At 43.8% G+C, this 23414-nt stretch overlaps 1 protein-coding gene across 1 annotated transcript; it reads left to right on the top strand.

Annotated features, from left to right (window-relative positions):
- Positions 1-6434: 6434 nt before the first annotated feature.
- Positions 6435-11888, top strand: flad1 (flavin adenine dinucleotide synthetase 1). Its single transcript, XM_080540639.1, has 10 exons — positions 6435-6479; positions 7374-7577; positions 7729-8106; positions 8322-8435; positions 8607-8874; positions 9869-10016; positions 10357-10455; positions 10951-11140; positions 11273-11346; positions 11630-11888. Exons 2-10 carry the CDS (start codon positions 7410-7412, stop codon positions 11763-11765), a joined length of 1575 nt encoding a protein of 524 aa, XP_080396765.1. The 5' UTR covers positions 6435-6479; positions 7374-7409; the 3' UTR covers positions 11766-11888.
- Positions 11889-23414: the final 11526 nt, after the last annotated feature.

Raw genomic sequence — 23414 nt, 5'->3', positions numbered from 1 at the left:
AGAGTGTGTGTTTATCTAAAGTTCTTACCACATATTCCATCGGGCAACACTCTGACTGCCTGTGAGTCTGTAAACCCTAAAAACACCAAAGTGTACATCAGCACACGGTACACACACTCTTAGCCCAAAACAGAGTGGTGTACGGAATCACACAGCCAATCGTAGTAAGCGTCATTGCCCCCCCCCCCCCCGCCCAGAGAAACATTCCCAGCATGCATTGCTCAAGGGATCAGCTGTGGAGAGAGTCATGTGTTACTTCCTAGCAAAGTTGGGCAGTCGGAGAGATAGCGTGTCTGTGTTTGTGTCTCATTTGGCAAGCTGTTAGCTGATAGCTGGATTCACAACGAATAATGTTGTGTGTGTGTGTGTGTGTGACTGTGTACGCGCTAGTCTTTTCATGTTTAAACACATACTTCGGCATGAAAGGAATTACCTGCAGGGACTGTGTCCGTGCCTCTACTTGCCCCACTCTAGCACACCAAAAAACATCACAGTGTGATGTGTCAAATTAAGAAAGATAGACTGGGCCTATTCTAATGCATCTGTACTGAGCAGATCTGCTGTCTTCTGTGTCTGTGTGTGTGTGTGTGTGTGTGTGTGTGTGTGTGTGTGTGTGTGTGTGTGTGTGTGTGTGTGTGTGTGTGTGTGTGTGTGCGTGTGTGTGTGTGTGTGTGTGTGTGTAATGTAATGTAATCTGATTTGGCCAGGCCTCAGTGCAGAGGCCCGGAGATGATGAGACGGGGCACACCGTATGGCCCCACCGCCCAGTGAACTGGACCAACCTGGTCAGACAGACGTATTCCCCAAGACAAGCACCCGCTGCCTGGCAGATCATTAAGGCAATGAGAGGTATTATGATGATGATGATGATGAAGCATCACAAGATAAGGACCACAACATCACTGGTCTTGAAGACATTAAGCACGTACGCACTTGCATGAACACACACGCAAGCAAGCACACACACACACACACACACACAAAGATGACAACAATCATATCAGATGGTGTCTTCCGAATGTGATGAGACAGTTCCAGAAATAGGCAGGGGAATTGCATTGGAGGTAAATCAACGTGATTAGTGGGTGATCCTGGACATTAGATTACTCAGGCATTCAGTTGGGCTGGACGTTTAACAGTTCCCCCACGCACTCAGCAAACATGTGAGCCGCCTATTTTGGGTTGGTCTCTCCCCCCCCCTCTCTCTCTCTCTCCCTCTTTCTCTCACTCACTCTCACTCTGTCCGTCTGCCCCTTCCTGCTCACACTCTCTTTCCTTCCCTCTTTCTCTCCCTGTCTCTCTTGTTTTTCGGTCTGTTCCCTGAGTCAGTACTAGGGGAGGATAGATATGGCTAGATGATCCGACGAAAAGGAAATATATTGTGCTCGCTCTCTTTCTCCTCCTCCTTTCTGGCTTTCCTTTCCCTCCACTTGAATGTGCACATGTTGAGACTAGAGTATCAACCCTATTCTACAGGGCCAGCACACCAACGACTTTAGAATATGGGAGCCAAAGCAACTCAAGTCAAAGCCAGTGTTATGTCTGACAGAGACCACTGCACTGCTCACCAATAGGTAGTCAGGGGAAGTTTTAGAGCGCAACACCTGATAATAACAATAAGGAGGAAACCGGCCCCTGGGCTGGAGCAGGAAGTGAGGCTGAAACAGGCTTTTCAAATGCTATGCATCATACATGCCAATTTGCAATGCGAAAACCTGTGCAACATATAATTGCCATGTATCTGCTATGTGAAACCTGTGTAGCTGTGTATGTGAAAGCTGTGGAGCATGATAACCATGTAGGATAGTGGTGAATAATGGATAGGTGTGTGTGTGTGAATAGTGTCGTTAGCATTAGCCTGTTGCTATGTGAGCTCTGTGCATCATGCGTAGGAGGAGAGGGGCAGGAAGCATAGCTGAGCCTCCCCTCTGTTGTGTTGAGAAAGAGGCGACCAACTACTCAACCACAGACTGAGACCCTGAACACTGAATCCACAGCTATGCTTGCAGACAGTTAGGGCACAGGACACTCAGGCCATACAGATGCAGGGTCTCTTCCATTCACAGAGACTATAAAACACTTCATACAAAGCTGCCAACGACAGCTGACACAAAGCAGTACTTTGCCAGCTGCTCGGCTTGGCTTGGAGACTGTCCAATATTAGGGCCAATACCAGAAACTGACACCGAAATCCATGACTGTCGATAATCGCAACTAAGAGCTAGTATTTCATGAACCTTTGTCCATGAGTAAAATTATGCCTTGTCCTAACACACACATGGATGCACGCACGCACGCACACACACAAACAAACACACACTTTTTGATGGTGTGAGATACGCACGCCCCTGTCAAAAGAGACTGAAGCTGTTACAGTTGTCACCCATGCCTGTCACATTGGACTGGGCTCTTGTGCTTTTGATTGATGAAATCTGAATCTGATTAGAAAGACCCAATTTTTATTAAGTGAGTCTTGATTTGATCAAGCAGTTCTGTGCCAAATTGAGGGAGGCTCTGCTTTGATTGATTGACTCTGTGTGTGTGTGTGTGTGTGTGTGTGTGTGTGTGTGTGTGTGTGTGTGTGTGTGTGTGTGTGTGTGTGTCTTCTTTCATGTGACATGTCAGATCTGACCATCCCACTCTCACCAGCAGTAGAAAATAGAAAGACGTCTGTCAGTCTGAGGAGTGTGTGTGTGAGTCTGATAAGGGAGCTGGTTGGACACAGACAGCCCATTACATTCATACCCCTCTAGCCATCCCACATACACCTGTCTGGCAGTTGTACTGGTCTGTCTGTCTGTCTGTCTGTCCCTCAGGCTGTGTGCTGGTAACCTGTAAGTAATTGCTCCCCAGGGTTTGGGTCTGTTTGTCGCGGCCCAAGACACCCTTCAGGCCTTCACTGCTGTCTCGCAAGTGATCAATCCATGCAGAGAGGTGTAACCATAACAACTGGGTGTGTTTACACATCAGAGTATGCGTGTGCTGAGCACTGCTGACTGATACACCCTGAATCATATCCTACTGAGAGGCCTGGTGGCCTGGTTCGTCTACCATAGAGAACACTCAGTAGTTCCACCACATAGCCTACTAGAGAGACATATCTTCGACTGGGGTTGTTACAGATCAATTAGGTTAGATGGTGGTAGTCGTCTGCACCGCATAGAACTACTACTAAGTCAGATCTAAACCACGGTCAGATTTCCAGTATTTATAGAAATACTACAAATAAGGAAACACACCCCTTGGTTTAATAAAATGGTGTGATGTGATCAATACCTTTATGATATTGCCTTATCATAAAAAAAAACTACAGGCCTAGTCCATTGTTTATGTTTTTTGTTGTCATAAGATATTTTGTAAACAAATGATGTATAGCTTCACATCACTAATACCTCATGGGGGTGTCATACCTCTAGCGCTATTGTATTATAATATCATTCAATATGTCATAATATCATATGACAACAAAAAACATAAACAATAGGGGCCCTGCAGGAAATGTTTGGGGTTGGGTGGGGGGGTGGGCAGAAATTTGTAAAAAAAATCAAAATCAACATGTTTAATCATATTGTATTGTGTAAACTTGAATAAAAATACTTGGAAAATAAATAAATAATAATAATTCAAATAATATTTGCAAATGAAAATAAGGTGCAATTAAATTACTTTTGTGTGGGTGTCTATCCTATCCTGCCTAATAGGCCTATGATCGCTGTTCTTGCCTCTTTGCTGATAAGTGAACTTTATTCCTTTGATTTTGAAACACCACAAGTGACAACAATGATCTGCTGCGTACGGCCCAGCGACTTTGTGTGTAACTCGATACAGTATCGATGTCGTGTGATAACGCTAAACAGAGTCCTGCTGCCTGGAAGAAGTACTTTTCTAACACTATGCGTGATATCAAAACTGAATAAAAGGTAATAATAATAGTAGCCTCGTGTCCCTTGTTCATGCTACTTGCATACAAAATCATTCGGACGTCAGAGTACCGCGTTCCAACACTCCGCACTGAAGTTCCACCCAGCCATGCCCAGAAGAGAAGTGTGGTCAAACTTTGACCAAAAGAGAAACTTACCAGCTTTCTTCCTCCAGTCCCTTAGTGTAGCCTATCTTTTCCTTTTGTGTATTAAGCTGTCAATTCTCCTGCGACTTAGGTTAAATTACATTTAGGAGAATGTTGTTCGAAGGTAAAGACCCGCGAGCTGTCTCTTACAGTGTTCATATGAAGTTCATCAGAAACAGAAACAGGGCTGAAACTTTCCTGCTCTCCTTTCCCTTCCTTTCTCTTCCCCCCCCCCCTTTCTTTCGACGGTCACGAAAAAAGCCACTTCCGCGAACAAATGGCAACGTCATCTATATGGAGCTATTTTAGTGCCATCAGAAATTGAATTGTATTTGACAGATCTGAATTGTATTTGACAGATTGAATTGAACCCGAGCACAAACTGAATTGTATTCGACAGATTGAATTGTATTCAATTCAGTTTTCATTATTTTCATTCAGTTTTCAAATGCAGTTTCTCTAAATACAATTTGTTTTTTCTCAAAATACAATTCAGTTCTCTAAATACAATTCGTATCTGTGAAATACAATTCAATTTGTGCTCATATTCAATTCAATCTGTCAAATACAATTCAATTTCTGATGGCACTAAAATAGCTCCATACATCTGCCTTGGCCTGCCGACCGCTGTTTGTGGCCGTGGTCTCGCTGCACCTGGCCTGGCTGGACCGTAGGCGCGCGGCTGACAGCCAGATTATTGCGCAAAAAGAGAAGTTCCCACAATAATAAACTACAGTCATTCAACCGACTTTTACATAGCTACATGCAGTCCTTCACACATTTCGTGAGCTTAGAATGATAAGGTTCTATCTCCGTTTAGAATGATAAGGTTCTATCTCCGTTTAGGGCAGTTCAGAGATATTGAGCGTCAAAGTTTTTACATTCCATTATGTTTTGTGAGATGGAACCTTTGTATTTTATGAATTACTAACTAAAAAATGTCAACATTTTAAAAATAACACCACACAGGCATTAATAAACACCTAATGGATCAGATTATGTAAAAAATAATAATCAATTTTGACAAACATGGAGATAGAACCTTATAATTCTAACGTCACGATTTGTTATTTGCATATAGTGTAGGTCTAACTCAATATGTTCCTGATAAGCCACAGGACAAAAAGAAAGTCAGACTTTGTTTATTGATTAACTAACTATGGGGTCAGGGTCTCTGGTACAGCATAGCCTGTGAAGATTGTTTTGGTTTAATGGTTTAATTAAGTTAAGTATAATAACAAACATTTTTGTGAACGGTAGAAGAATATGATCCGTTGTTTTCAAAAGACTGCATCGGACCCAGCACAAATATCTGAGGAGATCAAATATAGAGAAAAGTTCAATACGGTCCTCTGCTGGCGAGTAGTCGAAGCGCGCGTCACACACACACACACACACACACACACACACACACACACACGCACACGCACACACACACACACACACACACACACACACTCACACACACGCACACGCGCACACACACACACACACACACACACACACACACACACACACACACACACACACACACAGACACAGACACACACACACACACACACACACACACACACACACACACACACACACACACACACACACACAGACACACACACACACACACACACACACACACACACACACACACACACACACACACACACACACACACACACACACACACACATGTTTCTAACACTTCTGTACTGCGCAGCACACGATCTACTTCTAGCCCCCAAATTCTGAAATCTTATAGATCGTTCTCATGTCATATTCCACATTTGTTTTAACTGTAAACATTGTTGTTACATAAGTTGTTACATTTTTAATACATATTTCATTGCCTTTACATATTGTATTTTATTGTAATGCCAATGGTATTTGTTGTGTAATAGTTCAAGTGTAATAGCACTTGAATGTACGTTTTTAATTTATATTGCTATGAATTGTATTGTGTCTCACAACTCCATGTGAGTGGTCCTCAACTTTTTAATGCACCTTTTGTTGCTGTTTTTTATACCATACCTGTTTGTTGAGGAGTGACACATAAATAAAGATATATCTATCTATATATCTATCTATCTATCTATCTATCTAAGAAACGAAATACATTGTAAAATCTGTTGAAAGACTCTTGTTGCATTGAGGTCATCCTAAACCATGCTGGTTAACTCCTTTACCAATTCTGCCTTTGCTCTAGGGAGCTAAGGGGGGGTCACTTTATGGTGCAACACAAGACTTCGTTACTTAACTGTACTTCCGCCCTCAAACCCATTCAGACCCGCCCTTCTCGTAGCTCATTCGCTCTCGACGGCGCTTTGGTCGGTTCTGATTGGTTTGCTAGGTTTCACCAGCGTTTGAGTGACGTGTAGCTGTTGCACTCGTAGTACATAACGATGGATGCGACTCCAGGGTAAGTGCCGATTAGCTTTGTGGTACATGATTGTTGCTCTCATCTAGAGAGACAGGATAATCTAGTCTGTTTCATGCAAATTGTGCACACGAATACAAACCTATGATGCGCACATGCTTAGGGATGATCACTGGATGTTCATGCATGCACTGGCTGAACTGGAGCAAGCTAGCTAAATCAAGTGCCAACATTTTACTAGTCTGTGAGTCGGTGGTATTTACAACAGAAACCTTGTCATTTAAAACTATTGTAGAAGTTGCTATTAACTAGAAACCTTTCGGCTTTCCTTCTTTGCCAGTCGTGGTTTGTGCATTGTGTGTTGCAACACAGGGTTTATCTAGCCTCACCCTGCAAGCTAGACATGGAACTAATTGCGAAATCTCTGCTGCTCAAAGTCATGGACGAAGACATGAAACCCCCCCCCCCCCTTCAAATAGAGGAGCCCTCCAGTACTAAGTTAATTAAACTTCATCATAGTTCTCTTGGGTCCAGTGCATTTTGTTAATGTAAATGATTGCTTGGGTGGGTACTTCCCCCATCCTCTCTCTGCTCCTCAAACCCCCACACCAGGAACTGTCCCCCTCTCTCTACCACCTCGCTATTTCATCTCTCCCCCTTTCATTCTCACCCTCTTCAACTGCACTGCACCCCCCCACCCCCACCCATTCTCTCTCTCTCTGTCCTCTAGTTGTTTCTCCCCCTCCTCTCTGTGACCCTGGTCTCTCTCTCTGTCCTCTAGTTGTTTCTCCCCCTCCTCTCTGTGACCCTGGTCTCTCTTTCTGTCCTCTAGTTGTTTCTCCCCCTCCTCTCTGTGACCCTGGTCTCTCTCTCTCTGTCCTCTAGTTGTTTCTCCCCCTCCTCTCTGTGACCCTGGTCTCTCTCTCTGTCCTCTAGTTGTTTCTCCCCCTCCTCTCTGTGACCCTGGTCTGAATGCTGCAAGTCGTCTCGAGACTCGGCAGAGCAGCGGTGCGTGTGAGGAGAGTGGCGGCCCAGATCACCACGTCAACTATGGCTCATAACCACCAAAGCCGCTGTTCTCGGGAGAAGGTGGGCTCCGTCACTGCAGCCATCCTAATCATTGGGGATGAGATACTCAAGGTGAGACTGGAGGTGGTTTTGAGAGATATCATGCCTGGTTTTAAATCAACCCCAGCCCCTATTACCTGTAGTGTTTTGTAGATCTACTTTAGACTTTCATTCTCCTCTCTCTTTCCCTCCCTCCCTTCCTCTTCTTCTCTCCCTCTCCCAGGGTCACACATTGGACACCAACAGTGCCTTCCTGTCCCGTGCCCTGAGGAAGCTGGGGGTGTGTGTGCAACGCATCACCGTCGTACCGGATCAACCGGAGGTCATCGCTAAGGAAGTCGCTGCCCTCTCGCCCCAGTACACGCACCTCATCACTTCCGGGGGCATAGGTCCCACCCACGATGACGTCACCTTTGAGAGCGTCGCCATGGCGTTTGAGGATGAGTTGCACCCCCACCCGGAGCTTACGAAACTGGTCGAGGAGTTTTTCGGTGTGGTGGATGAGGAGAGTGCAGCCATGAAGCTAGCGATGGTACCTCGTTCAGCTAAGCTCAACTATGGAACAGACCCTCAGACTGGACAGCCCCTACGCTACCCTCTGGTCAGTGGTTCTGGAACCAGATATGATATGATGTAATAAAACATGAAATTAATTATGATAAGATAAATAGGAGCAAAATGTTTATTCTTGGTTAGGATATAGAACATCAGATTAGACCCAAATAATGTGATGGAAGAGGACAGGAAGTCGTCATGATTTGAGCCAACTGGTTCTATTCACAGCTAATCCTCCCCTCCATACCTCCCACTGTGTAGGTCAGTGTGCGTAACGTGTATATCTTCCCCGGGATCCCGTCCCTGCTGGAGAGGGCCTTTAACGGGCTAGAACACCTGTTCGCCGGCTCAGGGACCACCTTTTACACACGAGAGGTGAAGCCACGGCTCAACTTAATGAAATCCACCAGGAAATGTTTTCTGTGTCATTCAACATATATATATATATATATATAGGCTATATATACACATATACATAAATAAATATACTGTATGTGATTGAACTGGGCTCCAGTTATGTGACCTGATCCATTGACCGTGTCATAGGTATTTGTGGACGCAGACGAGGCGTTGATAGCCCCGGTGCTGACACGGCTGCAGGCGGTCTGGGGGAAGAAGGTGGCCCTGGGCTCTTACCCTGACTGGCTGAGTAATTACCACCGTGTCAGGCTGGTGCTGGACTCCGACAGCCAGGAGGAGGTGGACCGGGCCAGGGCACAGCTGCTGGACGAGCTGCCCAAGGGGAGCCTGGTGCCGCTGGTCACTGACCCAGTGTCCATCGCTACGGAGGAGGTGTACACACTGGCTAACAGCGGTGAGAGAGGGGGGGATAAGGGGAAGATTGAATGGAAGTGAAACAGATACAAGACAGGTGGAGGGTAAAAGAGGAAAAGAGGAACTTAGAGTGAGAGAAACTGACTAAAATACATTAAAAAAAAAGTTTTATTTCATTTTAACCATTTAGAAGACGCTTTTATCCGAAACGACTTACCATTAGAGATTACGGGGACAGTCTCCCTGGAGTAATTTAGGGCTAAGTGCCTTACTCAAGGGCACACTAGTGGTGGTGTTCCCAGGTGGGATTTGAACTCATGACTTTCTGATCACCAGTCCAGTTCTTTATAACAAGCATAACAAAACATCGCTAGTATGCTGATGTCTCTTACAATATTGTTTTAAGGCTGATTTGTGCATGACAGTCCCGCATTTCCCCCCAATTGATGACATCATATTATGACGCCCGAAATGTTACTTACTTAAATGTTACTAAGTCCAGCAGCGAAGTTGTTGTACTTGTTAGCGCTCCTCTAATATCAGTGCAGACTGGCAGGGTAGGAGCAAGAGTTGCTAGCCTACAGAGCACCGCTATTCTGTCATGAAGAGGCCATCACAATGAAGCGTTGTTCTTTTTTATTTGATGACTGTTTGATTGATTAATAGTGTGAAATGTATACGTTGTGAACGAATCACGAACGACCATGGTTTTCTATGATACTACTGATGACATATCAGCCTTGATGGTTGTCATAGGGGAAGATTTCAACCACTACCCCTTGTAACTGTTACGAGGGGAAAGTCGAAAATCGAGGGGGGCACTCGAAAAAGAGGGGTAGGGGTGAAAATAAGAAATGGGATTGGGCCCAACTCACTATCCACTAGGCCCCACTGCTAGTAGATCAATAGTAGATAAAGGCTAGAGGAGGGTTAGTTACTATGGGCTTCTACCACACAGAGGACTAGATAGACTACAGTACATGACTACACGACTACACCTCCCATAACCACATCTGTCTGTGTAAACCCCATAGGCACTCCGTTGGGTGACAGTGTGGCAGTGGCGTTAAAGACCATAGAGACGGCTCTGGATCAATATTCAGCAAAGGAGGTCTGCGTTGGCTTCAATGGAGGAAAAGACTGCACAGCACTACTGCATCTGTACTACGCAGCACTGAAGAGGTGACCGAAGAGAGAGAGAGAGAGAGAGAGAGAGAGAGAGAGAGAGAGAGAGAGAGAGAGAGAGAGAGAGAGAGTACTGGGAGGGAGGGATGAGAGAGGATACTTAGAGAGATTTTAATTATGCTCTACTAAATGGATCTTTTATTGGAAAATCTATCCCCTCTCTCTCTCTCTCTCTCTCTCTCTCTCTCTCTCTCTCCCTCTGTCTCTATTTCTCTCTCTCTATCTCTCTCTCTCTATCTCTCTCTCTCTCTCTCTCTCTCTCTCTCTCTCTCTCTCTCTCTCTCTCTCTCTCTCTCTCTCTCTTCCCTCTTCCCTCTTCACTCCGCTGTCTACTCAGGCGGTATCCTGAGGGTAAAGACAAGGTGAAGGCTCTCTACATTCGCATCGTCTCTCCTTTCCCGGAGATGGAGAGATTCCTCCAGGACACGATAAAGAGGTGAGCCCATACCTCTATACTATCCATCCTGACCTCTACACATTCCATCAGAATCAGAAACAAGTAGGTTTTCACATACAAGGAATTTGCTTTGGTCTGGTGGTGCGTAACAATAAACAAAGTGTGAGGACAAAACAGCCAAAAAGATAAGTGAAAAAGAATAATAATAGAGATGAAAAAGTATTTACAAGAATAGTGCAAAGTCACATAACAATAGTGCAAAGTTACTGTTTGATGTCAGTGGGGGTCCTTGTTAATGAGGCAAACTGCAGTCAGGAAGAAACTTGTGTTGTCTTGTGAGATTTTGGCCATGTTGCTTCCCCATATGGAAAGGCTCTCTACTTAGCACGGCTTTATCTATTCCTTTGTACATAATGATCCAGATCTGTTTTTGATGAGGGGTATTATTGTCCAGCAACACAGTCTCAATAGCTTTGATATGTGGTCCCCATACATGAAATCATGGCTCACTATTTAGCAATGTCTGTCCCATAGGTATGACTTGGAACTGTTCTCGGTCGAGGGCAATATTCGGCAGGCATTGAGTGAGGTGCAGGAGAGGAGGCCAGAGCTGAGAGCAGTACTGATGGGGACCAGGAGGAGCGACCCCTACTCACACACCCTCACCCCCATGTGTCTAACTGACCCTGGCTGGCCTGACTACATGAGGGTCAATCCACTACTGGTAGGACACACACACACACACGTACACGCACACAACGTGCACAGCCAATGGGATGTTTTACTAACAATGTCATCTCTCTCTCTCTCTCTCTCTCTCTCTCTCTCTCTCTCTCTCTCTCTCTCTCTCTCTAAGGACTGGACATATCACGATATCTGGTCCTTCTTGAGGACCCTCTATGTGCCCTACTGTATTCTCTATGATAAAGGGTAAGAACACTTCACGTCCTTCACTGCCTCCCCTTCAGTCTTTAGAGAGAGTCCACTCTCTCAAATGCCCTCGCCACTTCTCTCTCCTAGCATAGTGCTTGAACACATTTTTCTACTTACAGATAAGCATGATATCTGTACCCCACAATTCACAATGTGCATGTTCTGTGACTTTGCGGCACTCTAAAATCCCCCCCCCCTTTTCCTTTCTTGCTGTGTGTTCACCTTTACCGGTACAAGATTGGCTCTGAGTCCTCTGTTTCGTCTATCTGTCTCCTGACAGGTACACCTCATTGGGCAGCATGGACAACACCTGTCGAAACCCCGCCCTCCAAGTGGTGGATGGGAGGGGTGTGAGCCGCTACAGGCCTGCCCACCACCTGGAGAATGAGGAAGAGGAACGCAACTCCCGTGCCTGATGACGATGTTACTTCCTTGTTTGTACCTGTCTGACCTTTCATCCAGATCAAAGGGAAGTTGCACAAAGATCTAGGATCAACTTATTTCCCCTCAAATCCTACATTTCATCAGGACCCACCCCAGCAGAGAATAGGGGGGGGGAGGGGGAGAAGCAGAGAGGGGAGGGGAGAAGAGGAGAGGGGAGGGGAGGAGAGGAGAGGAGAGGAGAGGGGAGGAGAGGAGAGGGGAGGGGAGGAGAGGAGAGGGGAGGGGAGGAGAGGAGAGGAGAGGAGAGAGAGAGAGATGGAGCAGATTTTATGAAGAGGAACTGAATGAAGGAGCCATGTGCTGATTGGGCTGCCGTAATGAGAGTATTGTGCGTGCATGTGTCAGGCCTGGCGCCAGAATCCAACACTGTGGGTGGGCAGGAGGGGGGGTAGCAAGGTTGGCGGTGGCGATGGGCAGCGGTAAGTAGCTAGACATAGTATATGGACCTACAGTAAATACAAATATCAGATTAAACATTCAAACACGCCCCCTGGAATGGACTGGCAAGACGCGCAACGTTTGGGTGGGCTGAGCCCACCCCTGCCCATAGCCACTGCCGGCCTTGGTGTGTAAGTGTGTGTGTGTGTGTGTGTGTGTGAGTAAGTGAGTATAAATGTGTGTGAGTCTCCGAATCTAATTATATGGTTTCTTTTTTGTGGTTTGCAATAAAACATCGACCTGTCAAATGGTGTCCTTGTCGGTTAATTATTTGCAACTGTTGTGTAAAGGGGGAAGATGAAGTACAGTAGATGGTTGTGGGGAGGGAACAGAGTGAGTGATTATTCAGTAATGTCTTGTATTATTTACTGCAATTTGTTGTCATGTAATAGTAATACAACATTATGGTTTAGAATGCAGCTGAGTGAAAAGGAAGGCATTTTAGAATCTCCTTTGGCACATAAATCCACCCCTCCCTCTTACACACACATACTAAATGAGACTTCGGACTTAGATAACATGTGGCCTATATTCTTCTCTGCAGGGTGTGTTGCATAAGATAAAAACCTGGAACAGATACAAGCCTCAATTAGAACAGAATAATAGCCCTACTTTCTCACTGGGAGTTTAATGGTGGGGTTAATTGCCCTGATGCTTTGTTTTAGATCATGGATCTTACCACATTATTGTGCCAGTTCTGTTTTTCTCCATGTTTAGGGGTTAGTATTGGGGACGTTAATCGGGTCCTAGATGTGTGCCTATAAAGCCACGTAATCCCAGGTCTGCAGCAGAAGTATACACTGTACTGTACATGTATGTATTCCTTTCTCCATCTGAGTTAGATGCAGTTCAGATGTCTGACCTCATGGGGGCGTTGTTCTCACGTTTTTACATTTACCACCGTGATTACAATAAATTACATTTTTTCTGTTTTCAGGCGTGATTGAATCCCGGCGTATCGACCTGTTCTCCCCGCCGCCTGGAGATTAGTCAACGCCGCTGCAGCGGGGATCGATACCGGCCAATCTAATAAAGCGGGTCGCTTACGAGGCCCCCGCCTTGGGCCCGCACACTGTTACACCGCCAATTACCATGTATGCCCTGGCTGGTATCTCACTCCCACCTCCCAAACTCCTGCTGGATGAGCTGTTAGGCCCTGCTCAAATTATTATTAATAACAACAATAACAGAAGCAATAAGATAATCATAGCACAAGTAGGCTAATGGTATGATAGAATGGTGGAATCAAATAGTCTAGAATATGATATATATATGTAGGGAACTTGAGGTAATTATTTGTGTGTGTGTGTGGGTGTGTGTGTGTGTGTGTGCAGGGCCGTTCCCAGGCATTTAAGTGCCCTATGCGAGAGTATGATTTGATGCCCCCCCCCACACACACACACACATTTTAGGGGCGCCACCACCACCACATTAAGCCACCAGTACTGCCTCATCACCACCCACACATTCAACAGTAAAAATATGGACAACAATGGTTTCAAGACAAAAATAGAAAGTAGGCTGAAACATATTTTCATAGAGACATGAAATTCATAGAGACAAAATTATTTAAATGAAAAGTTGTTTTTGGGGGGGGGGGGGGCATTTGGCGCCCTCCAGGCATTTGGCACCCTAGGCGACCGCCTAGTTCGCCTATGCCTAGGACCAGCCCTGTGTGTGTGTGTGTGTGTGTATCAGGGGTTTGACTGTGTGTACCAGTGGAGCAGGTGTTGTGTGTGTATCTTGGAATGAGGGGCTGATGTCTGGTTCCGATTGTGTTTGTGTGTGTGTGTGTGTGTGTGTGTGTGTGTGTGTGTGTGTGTATCAATATCCGTGGAGCAGGTGTCTGTTTGTTCAGTAATCAGGGTCAGTGTTTACGGGTAACACGTCTCAGCCCAATAAATTACCCCCCCCCCCCCCCCCCCACACACACACACACACACACACAATTACCTCTCACTCTCCTCACTTATATTCCTCCTCTCATTCTTTTCTCAGTCATGAAAGTGGCTTTTGCATATTTTCTTTTACTTTGGATATGTGCATATCCTCATACGCTCCTTAAATTGCTTTGGAATACATTTACAGGAGCCTACTACGCGGGTAGCCTACATACTAGCTTTATACACGACACGATGAAATATGGCCTCAGCTTGACTTTGGACCACTTTTAATGAAAGAAACCGTTTGACAAACTTTGATTTTTGGAGTGAACTACCCCTTTAACTTCCCCCAGATGTAAGCCTGCTTCGGTGAATGTGATCATGTTCTAAAGGCGTACGTTGCTAATCCAATTCCATGCTGGCTCCTCCAGTGTAAAAGGAGACAGAGGCAGCATGAGACAGCAGTTCAGCCTGAGGATCCTGAGAGGGATGCTTAACACCAAGGATGAATAGTCTCTCAGTTGTTAGAAGTCATCCATAGAGAAGAGACCTTTATAAGTCTATGCAAATCACAAGCCGATCTGCATGTAAAGAAGTCAACCAACCAGAACACAGGAAATAGGATGCTCAGTATCAAAAAGTGTCACACGTTTAAAGTGGATGAAAGTGCAGAGAGAGAGAGAGAGAGAGAGAGAGAGAGAGAGAGAGAGAGAGAGAGAGAGAGAGAGAGAGAGAGAGAGAGAGAGACCGAGAGAGAGCATTCTAACATCTCTCATGTGTGGTGTGACTGAGTGAGGTGGTTTGAGTCCAGCTTTGGTTTCCTCCCATAAAGGTAGTCTCAATCATAGATTCGTCACAGTCCCGAGTTCAGTCCATAAAACCAGGACCCCCTGCTTGTTTCTGAGTACATGGGGTAGTTTTAAAAATTCCATTTCAAACAAGACATCAGCAGGTTCACTTAAAGGAAATGAACCGTACCTCATAGATTCCAAACCGTTTTTTCTGAAACTGATGAGAAAAATTCACAGCATTTAAGATTTGGAGGCTACACGGTTTGTACCCCAGGATGTTTAACAAAGCGAAAGATATCTCAAAGTTACTACTTGTAAATGTCCTTCAGATTGTTCCCATTGAAGTAAGGACATGATGGCTTTTTGAAGGGAGGGTGTCATGTCTGAGGGTTCATTGATTGGACATGTCATTGAGATTGAGGTCTTGAACGGTTGGGTAGAGTATGCATTATGCTTGTAACCTAAGAATCCCAGATATCCCAAACATTAAGTTGAGGTTTCTGGTCTTCATTGTCACCTGCGCCTGATCTGAACAGGCAAGTGCTAGGCAAGTGCTGTGTGAAAGTAAACAGGGCAGAACTCAACTACAGGGTGTTGCTTCATTATGTCCCTAGTCTGCCAGGTCAGTGTGGATGAAGGGAAGCGAGGTGAGGAGGCTATTGAAGACAGGAGTGGTGTGTCCTTGTTGCCACAGTGGCACAATACAGGCTTGATAATAAAAGGACATAAAACACACGTAAAGACCCACCAATTCCTCCATTGTCCCTCAGAGTGTGAGTTAGAGAGCTTTGAGAACGTAGAATGTCCTTGTGTGTGCATTTATGATTAGAATGAAACCATTCGTTATGTACAAATGTAAACACGTAAAGCATTTGGAGAGGAGGTATTTCTTACATACGTCTATGAAGTAAAATCAGTAAGAAACAGGTTTTTCCTTTAAACACGTCAGTCCATCTGATCAAAATAAAGGTCACTGATTCAAAACCTTACAAACTGTGGGGTCTAGCACCGCGGTCTACAGTGCACACATATGCCCATGTCGGCATGGGTTTGAATCCGGCCCATGCCCTGCTGACATGTCCTCCTCTCTCCCTTCTTCTCCTTACTTTCCTGTCTGTCTTCACTGTATCTGTCCAATAAAATGAAAAATATGAGTTGGACTGCCCCACTCAAAAAATATTAAAATAAATAAATAAAAAACACCTTACAAACTGGGAAGTCAAAAAGAATATAAATGTATCGTCAAATGAACATAGAAACGTGTCTTCGGCCTCACTTTAGGCATAGAAAAACTTCTGGTTAAATTCTGGTTAACAGAATAAGAATACTCATTTAAAGTTTATTTTATTTAGATGCTTGTGTTGTGTTTCATTTTGAAAGTAACACAAATGACCTTTGAAAATAACACAAATTAAGCTACTTTTTTTACTCTTACTTGAGTTGCTTCCTAGACTGGAACTTTTACGTGTAGAGTAAAATTTCACTGAGGGAATAGTACTTCTATTTGAGCAGGTTATTCAGTATTCTTTCCACCTCTGCTAATTATAAGTAGTGTATCTGTGAATTAATTAATATTACAGGTTCATGCTGTACACATTTGTGAGCATTTATAAGTCGTATTCATAATGGTTTCTTTTTGTAGGTTATTAGTTTCCTTCCTCTCTAAGTCATTGAAAAAAAGAGTACTTCACACATAAGCTAATTTCGGAGGTTTTTATAGGTTTGACAACTGCTGGTGTTTACTCAAGAGGTGGTCATGCCTTGAACAGGTGAAGTCCTACCTATCTGCGGAAAACAGCATCAAAACATAAAAGGATCATGGATTTGACAGATTAACAATCTCTATGCTTGGTGTCATGGAACACTGCAGGTATTAAACCTTTACCACATTTTGTAAATAAATTAGATTTTGTGTTAGCCTCAGCTGAGCAAACTGAAAGCCTTCATAGCGCTTCTTCAGGAGACACACATCAGACCCTCTGTTTGCATATGAGAAAGAGATAAGTCAACTATCTTACAGTATGGTTACATATGGAAACGTCCTTTCAGTAGCAGAACACAGTAAAGGTTCCTCTCAAGGTTTCTTCCTCCCAGGGAGTTTTCCCTTGCCCCTGTGCTCCCCTGCTCTCCCCTGGGGAGTGTTTTGGCTTGCCTTTCGGGGATCTATGGTTCTGTGTTATTATGTGACATAAAAGGCATTATCCCTCATATGCAGGATATTGGATATCTAAATTCACAAGCTATATATTACAACCTATATAAATGGAAATGTATTTTCAGAAGATAGTTATTATTTTCTAAAATACTCACATTGCTGCAAATTCAAACTCTGCCAACAGTATCTGGCTTGATATGACTAGAAATAAATAGTGTAAATAGCGTAAATATTATGCTTCATGAAAGATGCATTAGCAATGATGCACCAGAGTCTCCCTGGAGTCTATGGGACAACTCAGTCTTATCAGGCCTTTGCCGACCGTAGATAAAATAAAAACTCAATATTCCTCCGGGTTCCTCAGATTACAATGGCCTCTTAAACCACAAGGTCATTTGAAGTCCCTGAAGTCTCATTATCAAAATACTCCTGTGTATTATACATGATACGTCTGTATTCCACAAATAACTGTGTTTGTGTGCATTACACACAATATGTCTGTATTCCACAGATAAAGGTGTATCAACTAAACAATACAAATAAAGACATAAAATAGAAATAAAAAAACACAAGGTGAACGAGTTATCCAAGTTCAGTTTTTCCAATCATAATATTTATTTCTCTGTTTTGCCTACAAAAGGGCTCAGACTGCAGTTGGCTCTTCATAGAAGATGCTACATTCTTCACTAAAATGTGAAACAAAAAACAAAACAGAAAGCAACATATACATTTCTTCTATTAAATGATTGTAAAATTCTCTAATCGTGGCATTACCAGATGTATACCACAGGATTCCAGACATGAGTTCACACCCAATTTATGATCATCACAGTAAACATGACTGAATAACCTGCTTAGATGAGACAACGTGATTTAAACCGTAATTTAAAGCATATTGACATCCAAATGTGTCACAATTCCATAGATGAGTACGGTGCTTACCGGCATAACAAATACTGGACATATTTTTTGCTAGAAGTCAAAGATTATTTCCTAAATGCTGTGACCAAATACAATCTTAATAACGGGGAAACACTAAGACCCTATACTACCATTGATTATGAATGAACACTGGCAATGTTAAACTAATATTCTGAATTACAATTTATAAATTAAATGATGTCAAGTGTTACTGTTGTAGGACCGAATTAATAATCATGATTTCCATCTCACCTGAAAATAACGAACAGCATGTTTATACAGTATTTCATAGACTGGTGAAACATTTGTAACACACACATGTACACTTTAGGTACATAAGATTCTCCTGATATTCATCTTGAAAAAGGAACACAATGAATGCATTGTTGATGGAATTGATCATCTGTTACACCAACATCTTATTAAGAGTGATGTGTACAATTTAAATAAAATAATTACTTTGAGGAAATCATTCATTCAAGGCATTTGTTTAAGCAACAGATGATAAAATAGATGTTTTATAAACAAAGTAAAATATAACGTATTCTCAGTTTGTATTACTGCACTGAATACCTTAATTTATTGTCATACTCAGACAACTTTGATGGACCAAAATGCAACAGAGCAAATCGAAAATTCCTCTAGATGTCACTCACATTTCTACTAATACTCTTTTCTTTTCCTTTTTTTACAGGTTTGTTCAGAACATTGCAAACGGTCCAAGGACACGAAAACGTCTAAGCCTCTGAAAACATAATTGAACCGGAAAATCTACAACAGAGTTTTCCCTGCCCTAAAACGAAAAAACTTTTTCAAAAAGAAACATGATCTAATGGGTTATTGGTGGAAGGCCTCGCCTGGTTAAGTGCTCAGCAGACATTCTAAATACCTGCACAACTGGTTGGTCAGGAGCGTCAGTCAATCAGCCAATCAGTTTGAAGCGTGCTCACGTCTAGTGAGGCGATGCCTTCCGTGTGTGGCCCCCACAATTCCATTTCATCCACTTTTGAGACTGAAGAAGAAGGATGGGGCAGGGTCAGGGGGGTGGGGGGGGTGGGGGTGGGCTGATGGCTACTGGGGGTACCCAACACTGGAGGTGAAACACTAGTAGCAAGTCCAGTCAAACCGTCAGTTTTTAAACACAGAGTAGCGTGGACTATCCTCCAATCCCTGAGAGGCAGGGATTACCACCCAGTCCAGATTCCAGTTTTACCAGTCAAACCAGTCCAATCCCAGTAGGGGGCGCAGCAGCCCTGCCAGATTACTCTGGACTAAAGGAAGATTCTTCAGGTTACCATTCCATAGGTGTCGGGGAAAAAGAGATACTGATCTAGGCAGTTTTTATCACTGGCTCACTTTTTCCCAAGTTTAGCCAACTTTAGTGTTTGGCAGTTTGGATGCAAATGATACATCTAACAAAAAGAGTCTTTTTTCTCTAAAAAAAAATCTTTCCTGTCTGGTCCATGTAAATCATGTTGCCTACTCCAGAACAGAGTAGTGTGCTGTTCAAAAGCAGCCAACTGCCTGTCTGGTCTGCTCAGTAGTACATGAACAGTTCAAGGTCTGTTGGTTCACTTTGGTCCTGTTGGATGCTGATGTTCAGATGAGAGACAGGGAACAGAGGGGAGAGGGGAGAGAGTGATGGTGAGGAGAAAAGGTGTGAAATGAAGAATGAGAGCTTTGATGGCGGATTAGCGTTGGTCTGTTTCAGAGGAAGCTCTGGTCAGGAGCGAGGGAAGGAAGGAGGGAAGGAAGGAGAAGGAACAAGAAGAAGAAGAGAGTGATCGGGCACAGAACAGAGGAAGGGAGGAAAGAAAGAGTAGAAAGATTAGTGCCACTGCAGAAATGAGATGATGTATTGTGTATTGTGTATTGGAGTGTGTGTGTGTGTATCACAACAAAGCCCTATACTCTACATTTATGGTAAATTTTATTCCAGTCAATTTGATATAATGAAATGGACAAGGAGTGTAAATGACCGTGACGTAAAATAATCAAATTCCATTTCCAGTTCAATTTCTCGATTGAATAGAACTGACCGGGAACATTATTATGAGGGCGGGAATCATCCCACAATCGACTGCATGATTTAACAATCAATGACACTTTGAATAGGTGTCTGAGTTAGAAATCAAATAAAAATCAATGGACCCTCTATGAGAAGTGAATCACAGTGAATCGATCGTATGAGTCCCTGAGTCACTCTGGCTATGTCTCAGATTACACCCTGCAACCCTGTGTAGTAGTGCAATACTTTCCACCAAAGCCACATACGGGAAGATGGTGTTATTAGAGGCAGTCTGTCTGTATCTACAGAGAGGACAGAGGACATGTACGAGGTCAGTGGGGAAAAGAGGGAGGTTAGATAGTGAGTAAGAGGAAAGGAGGGATGAGGAAGAGGAGAGGAAGAGGAGCAGCCCTCACTGAACACACCCCACTGCGAGGAGCTGGAGTACCTGAAACAGAGGTGGAGAGAGATAGCACAGCATTAGTCGTTTATTAACACCATCAGACACGCACACACGCGCACACACACACACACACACACGCACACGCACACGCACACACACACACACGCACACACACGCGCACACGCACACGCACACACACAGAGATCAATTGAATCATACCTTGTTCCGACTTGGACCCATTTGTTGCTAGGAGAGGGGAAAGAAAAAGATAAAAATAAGTAGTTATTTATATTATTTTCTGGTTTGTCAACACTAGAGTCATATACTGTAGGACTTCTAAGGAACCCACAAAACAGACAAATGACCAGGGGGAGTTATTTACCATCGCTCAAAGCCAAATACCATGAAAAATGACTACTGACTGCACATCCCTAAAATATGTTGCCAATGCAAATTCTCTTAAAGGTCGAACGAAGAAAGAGCAGAGAGTGCACGGCAAGAGGAAGATAATGTTGAGTAAACGAGAAAGAGGAGGGAATGGGGTCGAGGGAGAGAGAGAGAGGAAGCGTGTGAGAGAGGGAGAGAGAGACCAGAAAGAAGAGAAAAGGTGACCAAAAAAGAGAAGGTGACAAAAGTCAGAATGACAGAGCGAAACAGAGAAGTGGACAGGAAGGGAACGTAATGAAAAGGGAGGAGAGGGGGAAAAGAAGTGTGAGAAAAAACAAGGCGATAAAAAGGGAGGGAGGAAAGGGAGAGGGAGAGATTGAAAGAAATGTCAGATGGAGAGAGAGAGAAGCAGAGGGAGAAAAAGTGAGGGAGACAGAGGGGGGGAGGGGGGGGGGGTAGTTTGTGTCTGGGTGTCACTCTCTCAGCAGGGGGCTGACTAATAGGAAATAATGGAGGGAGACGGATGGAGGGATGGAGGGAGGGATGGAGGGAGGGATGGAGGGAGAGTGAGGGGGGGGGGGGTGAGAGCGTTAGGGAAGGACGGAGCAGATGCTGGATGGCAAAGGATGATGGAGGGGGGCAAAAAATAGGGTGAGAGACAGATGTAGGAAGAAGGCAAGACTTGGGGGCATTAAAAGTACTAGAAAATGAAAGAGATCTAGAGAGAGATGGAGAGAGGATGGCAGAGTGAATAGAAATGAGACTGTAGAAGAACGGTTATCCAATTGAGTATTTTTCTAAGGATGAAACTGTAGACCATGTCTCAAGCTATAGTTTCACAAGATTGTCCACTGATTAAAAGCTCGGAGAGGATTATTTTCTGTGAGTGTGTGTGTGTTCATGTGCTTACAGCATCGATCCAGTGCCATGGCCATGAGGCTTTCAGATACACACTTGTGTGCGCGCACACACAGGCATATACACACACGCGCGCGCACACAACACAGACACTGCGGTATCGATCTCGACTGGAATATTTCCACTGATCCACAAACCGAACCTGACTTGAGATGAGCTGGGGAGAGAAATGGGGCGCTCCTAACTCTCCTAACTCATGTGTTCTGTCATGGTCTGACTGTGACTGATGGAGACCTGCTGACATTGGATAGGTTAAACTAGGGCTTAGCATAAGCACTCTGGGTTGTCTCTTATGTCTACAAGTGTAAAAGACCTCAAAGAGGTGTAAATCCAAAACCTAAATCACTAAATTACTCTCATGTTCTTTAGAAATAGCAACCATCGAAGAACTAACGAAGCGTTAAATAGCATGCTGTGGCTGGGCCTCTAACTGTGTGTATTGTGTGTGTGTGTGTGTGTGTGTGTGTGTGTGTGTTTGTCTGACTAAACCAGAAAAGTAGAGCAGTGGCACCAAATTCACTGAATACATAAATGCAAAACGATATAAATGACAAGCACACACAGATATCGAGGAACAGACCGTATGAAATGGTCGATGGAAGAATTTGTTATATATCGTATCAATAACACGTGCATACACACACACACACACACACACACACACACACACACAGGAAAATGCAGAGAAAAACTCTGATTTTCTTTACATAATCATCCGTGTTAAAAGAACATAAAAGTTACGCAAATTCTGTCCCGTGCATCTCTGCTGTCAACTTTATAATTCTCTATATGTATACTTTAGAATTAGAAAATCATAAATAACAGTTAGCAGGATTGCATTAATTCAATTCTCCAAATTGAATGGAGAAAAAAACTTCATCAGGTAACTAATTACAGAAACATAGCAAACTATTTACACCAAAGAAAACAAACAAGAAAACACTGCATTGCCAAATCAAGGTACATTATAAATCTGGTTTTACCAGGTAATTCAATTACATGATACTGTATTATAATACTGCCGGCCCAGGAGGACAACTTGAGCTGAACACCAACAATAACTCTATCAGTTTAGCCGTCAATGAAAATGTGCTAAAAATGTAAATACTTGGATACTACTTATTTTTTGCAAATCTATAAAATGTCTATCTTGTTGTGATTGTTTGTGTGTGTGTGATTATGTGTCTCTGTGTTTGTATATAGTTTAGGCAGCATCGTCGAACGCATGTTAATGCGCGTGTTCTTAAAACATGATGGATGTACTTGAGTGTGTGTGTTGATATGTCGACTTTTGTTTTTTGGTAATGGCGAGGTCTGCGACAAAATGGCCGCCATGGTGGCGTAAGTCTCAGAACAGCACTGCACTGCAGAGAGACACGCGCGGTGTATGACTGTGTGTGCACAAATGCGTGCGTGTCTCCAGACGGCAGAACGCCCTACTGCAGAGACAGACATCATTCCTACAACCCCACCTCTCCTCCCCATGCCGCCATTTTAAACACACAGCAACTAACGCTAACTAGCGGTCAGCTCTTTGACTGGGAAAAGAAAAAGGTGAAAGAAAACGGAGAGAAAAAATGAATTACGGTGGGAATTCTGTTAAAGTCAGACTTTGAGTGTGGGGTTCGTACTCGGAGAGGTAGGCTAAATGAGCGGGGTGTGTGTGTGCACACGTGTGTGTGTGTGTGAGTGTGTGGAAGGGTGGGAGTGGGGTACA

This window comes from Nansenia antarctica (assembly GCF_963989245.1).
Source record: "Nansenia antarctica genome assembly, chromosome: 10".
NCBI lineage: Eukaryota > Metazoa > Chordata > Actinopteri > Argentiniformes > Microstomatidae > Nansenia > Nansenia antarctica.
This window is presented reverse-complemented; position numbering and strand designations above follow the sequence as displayed.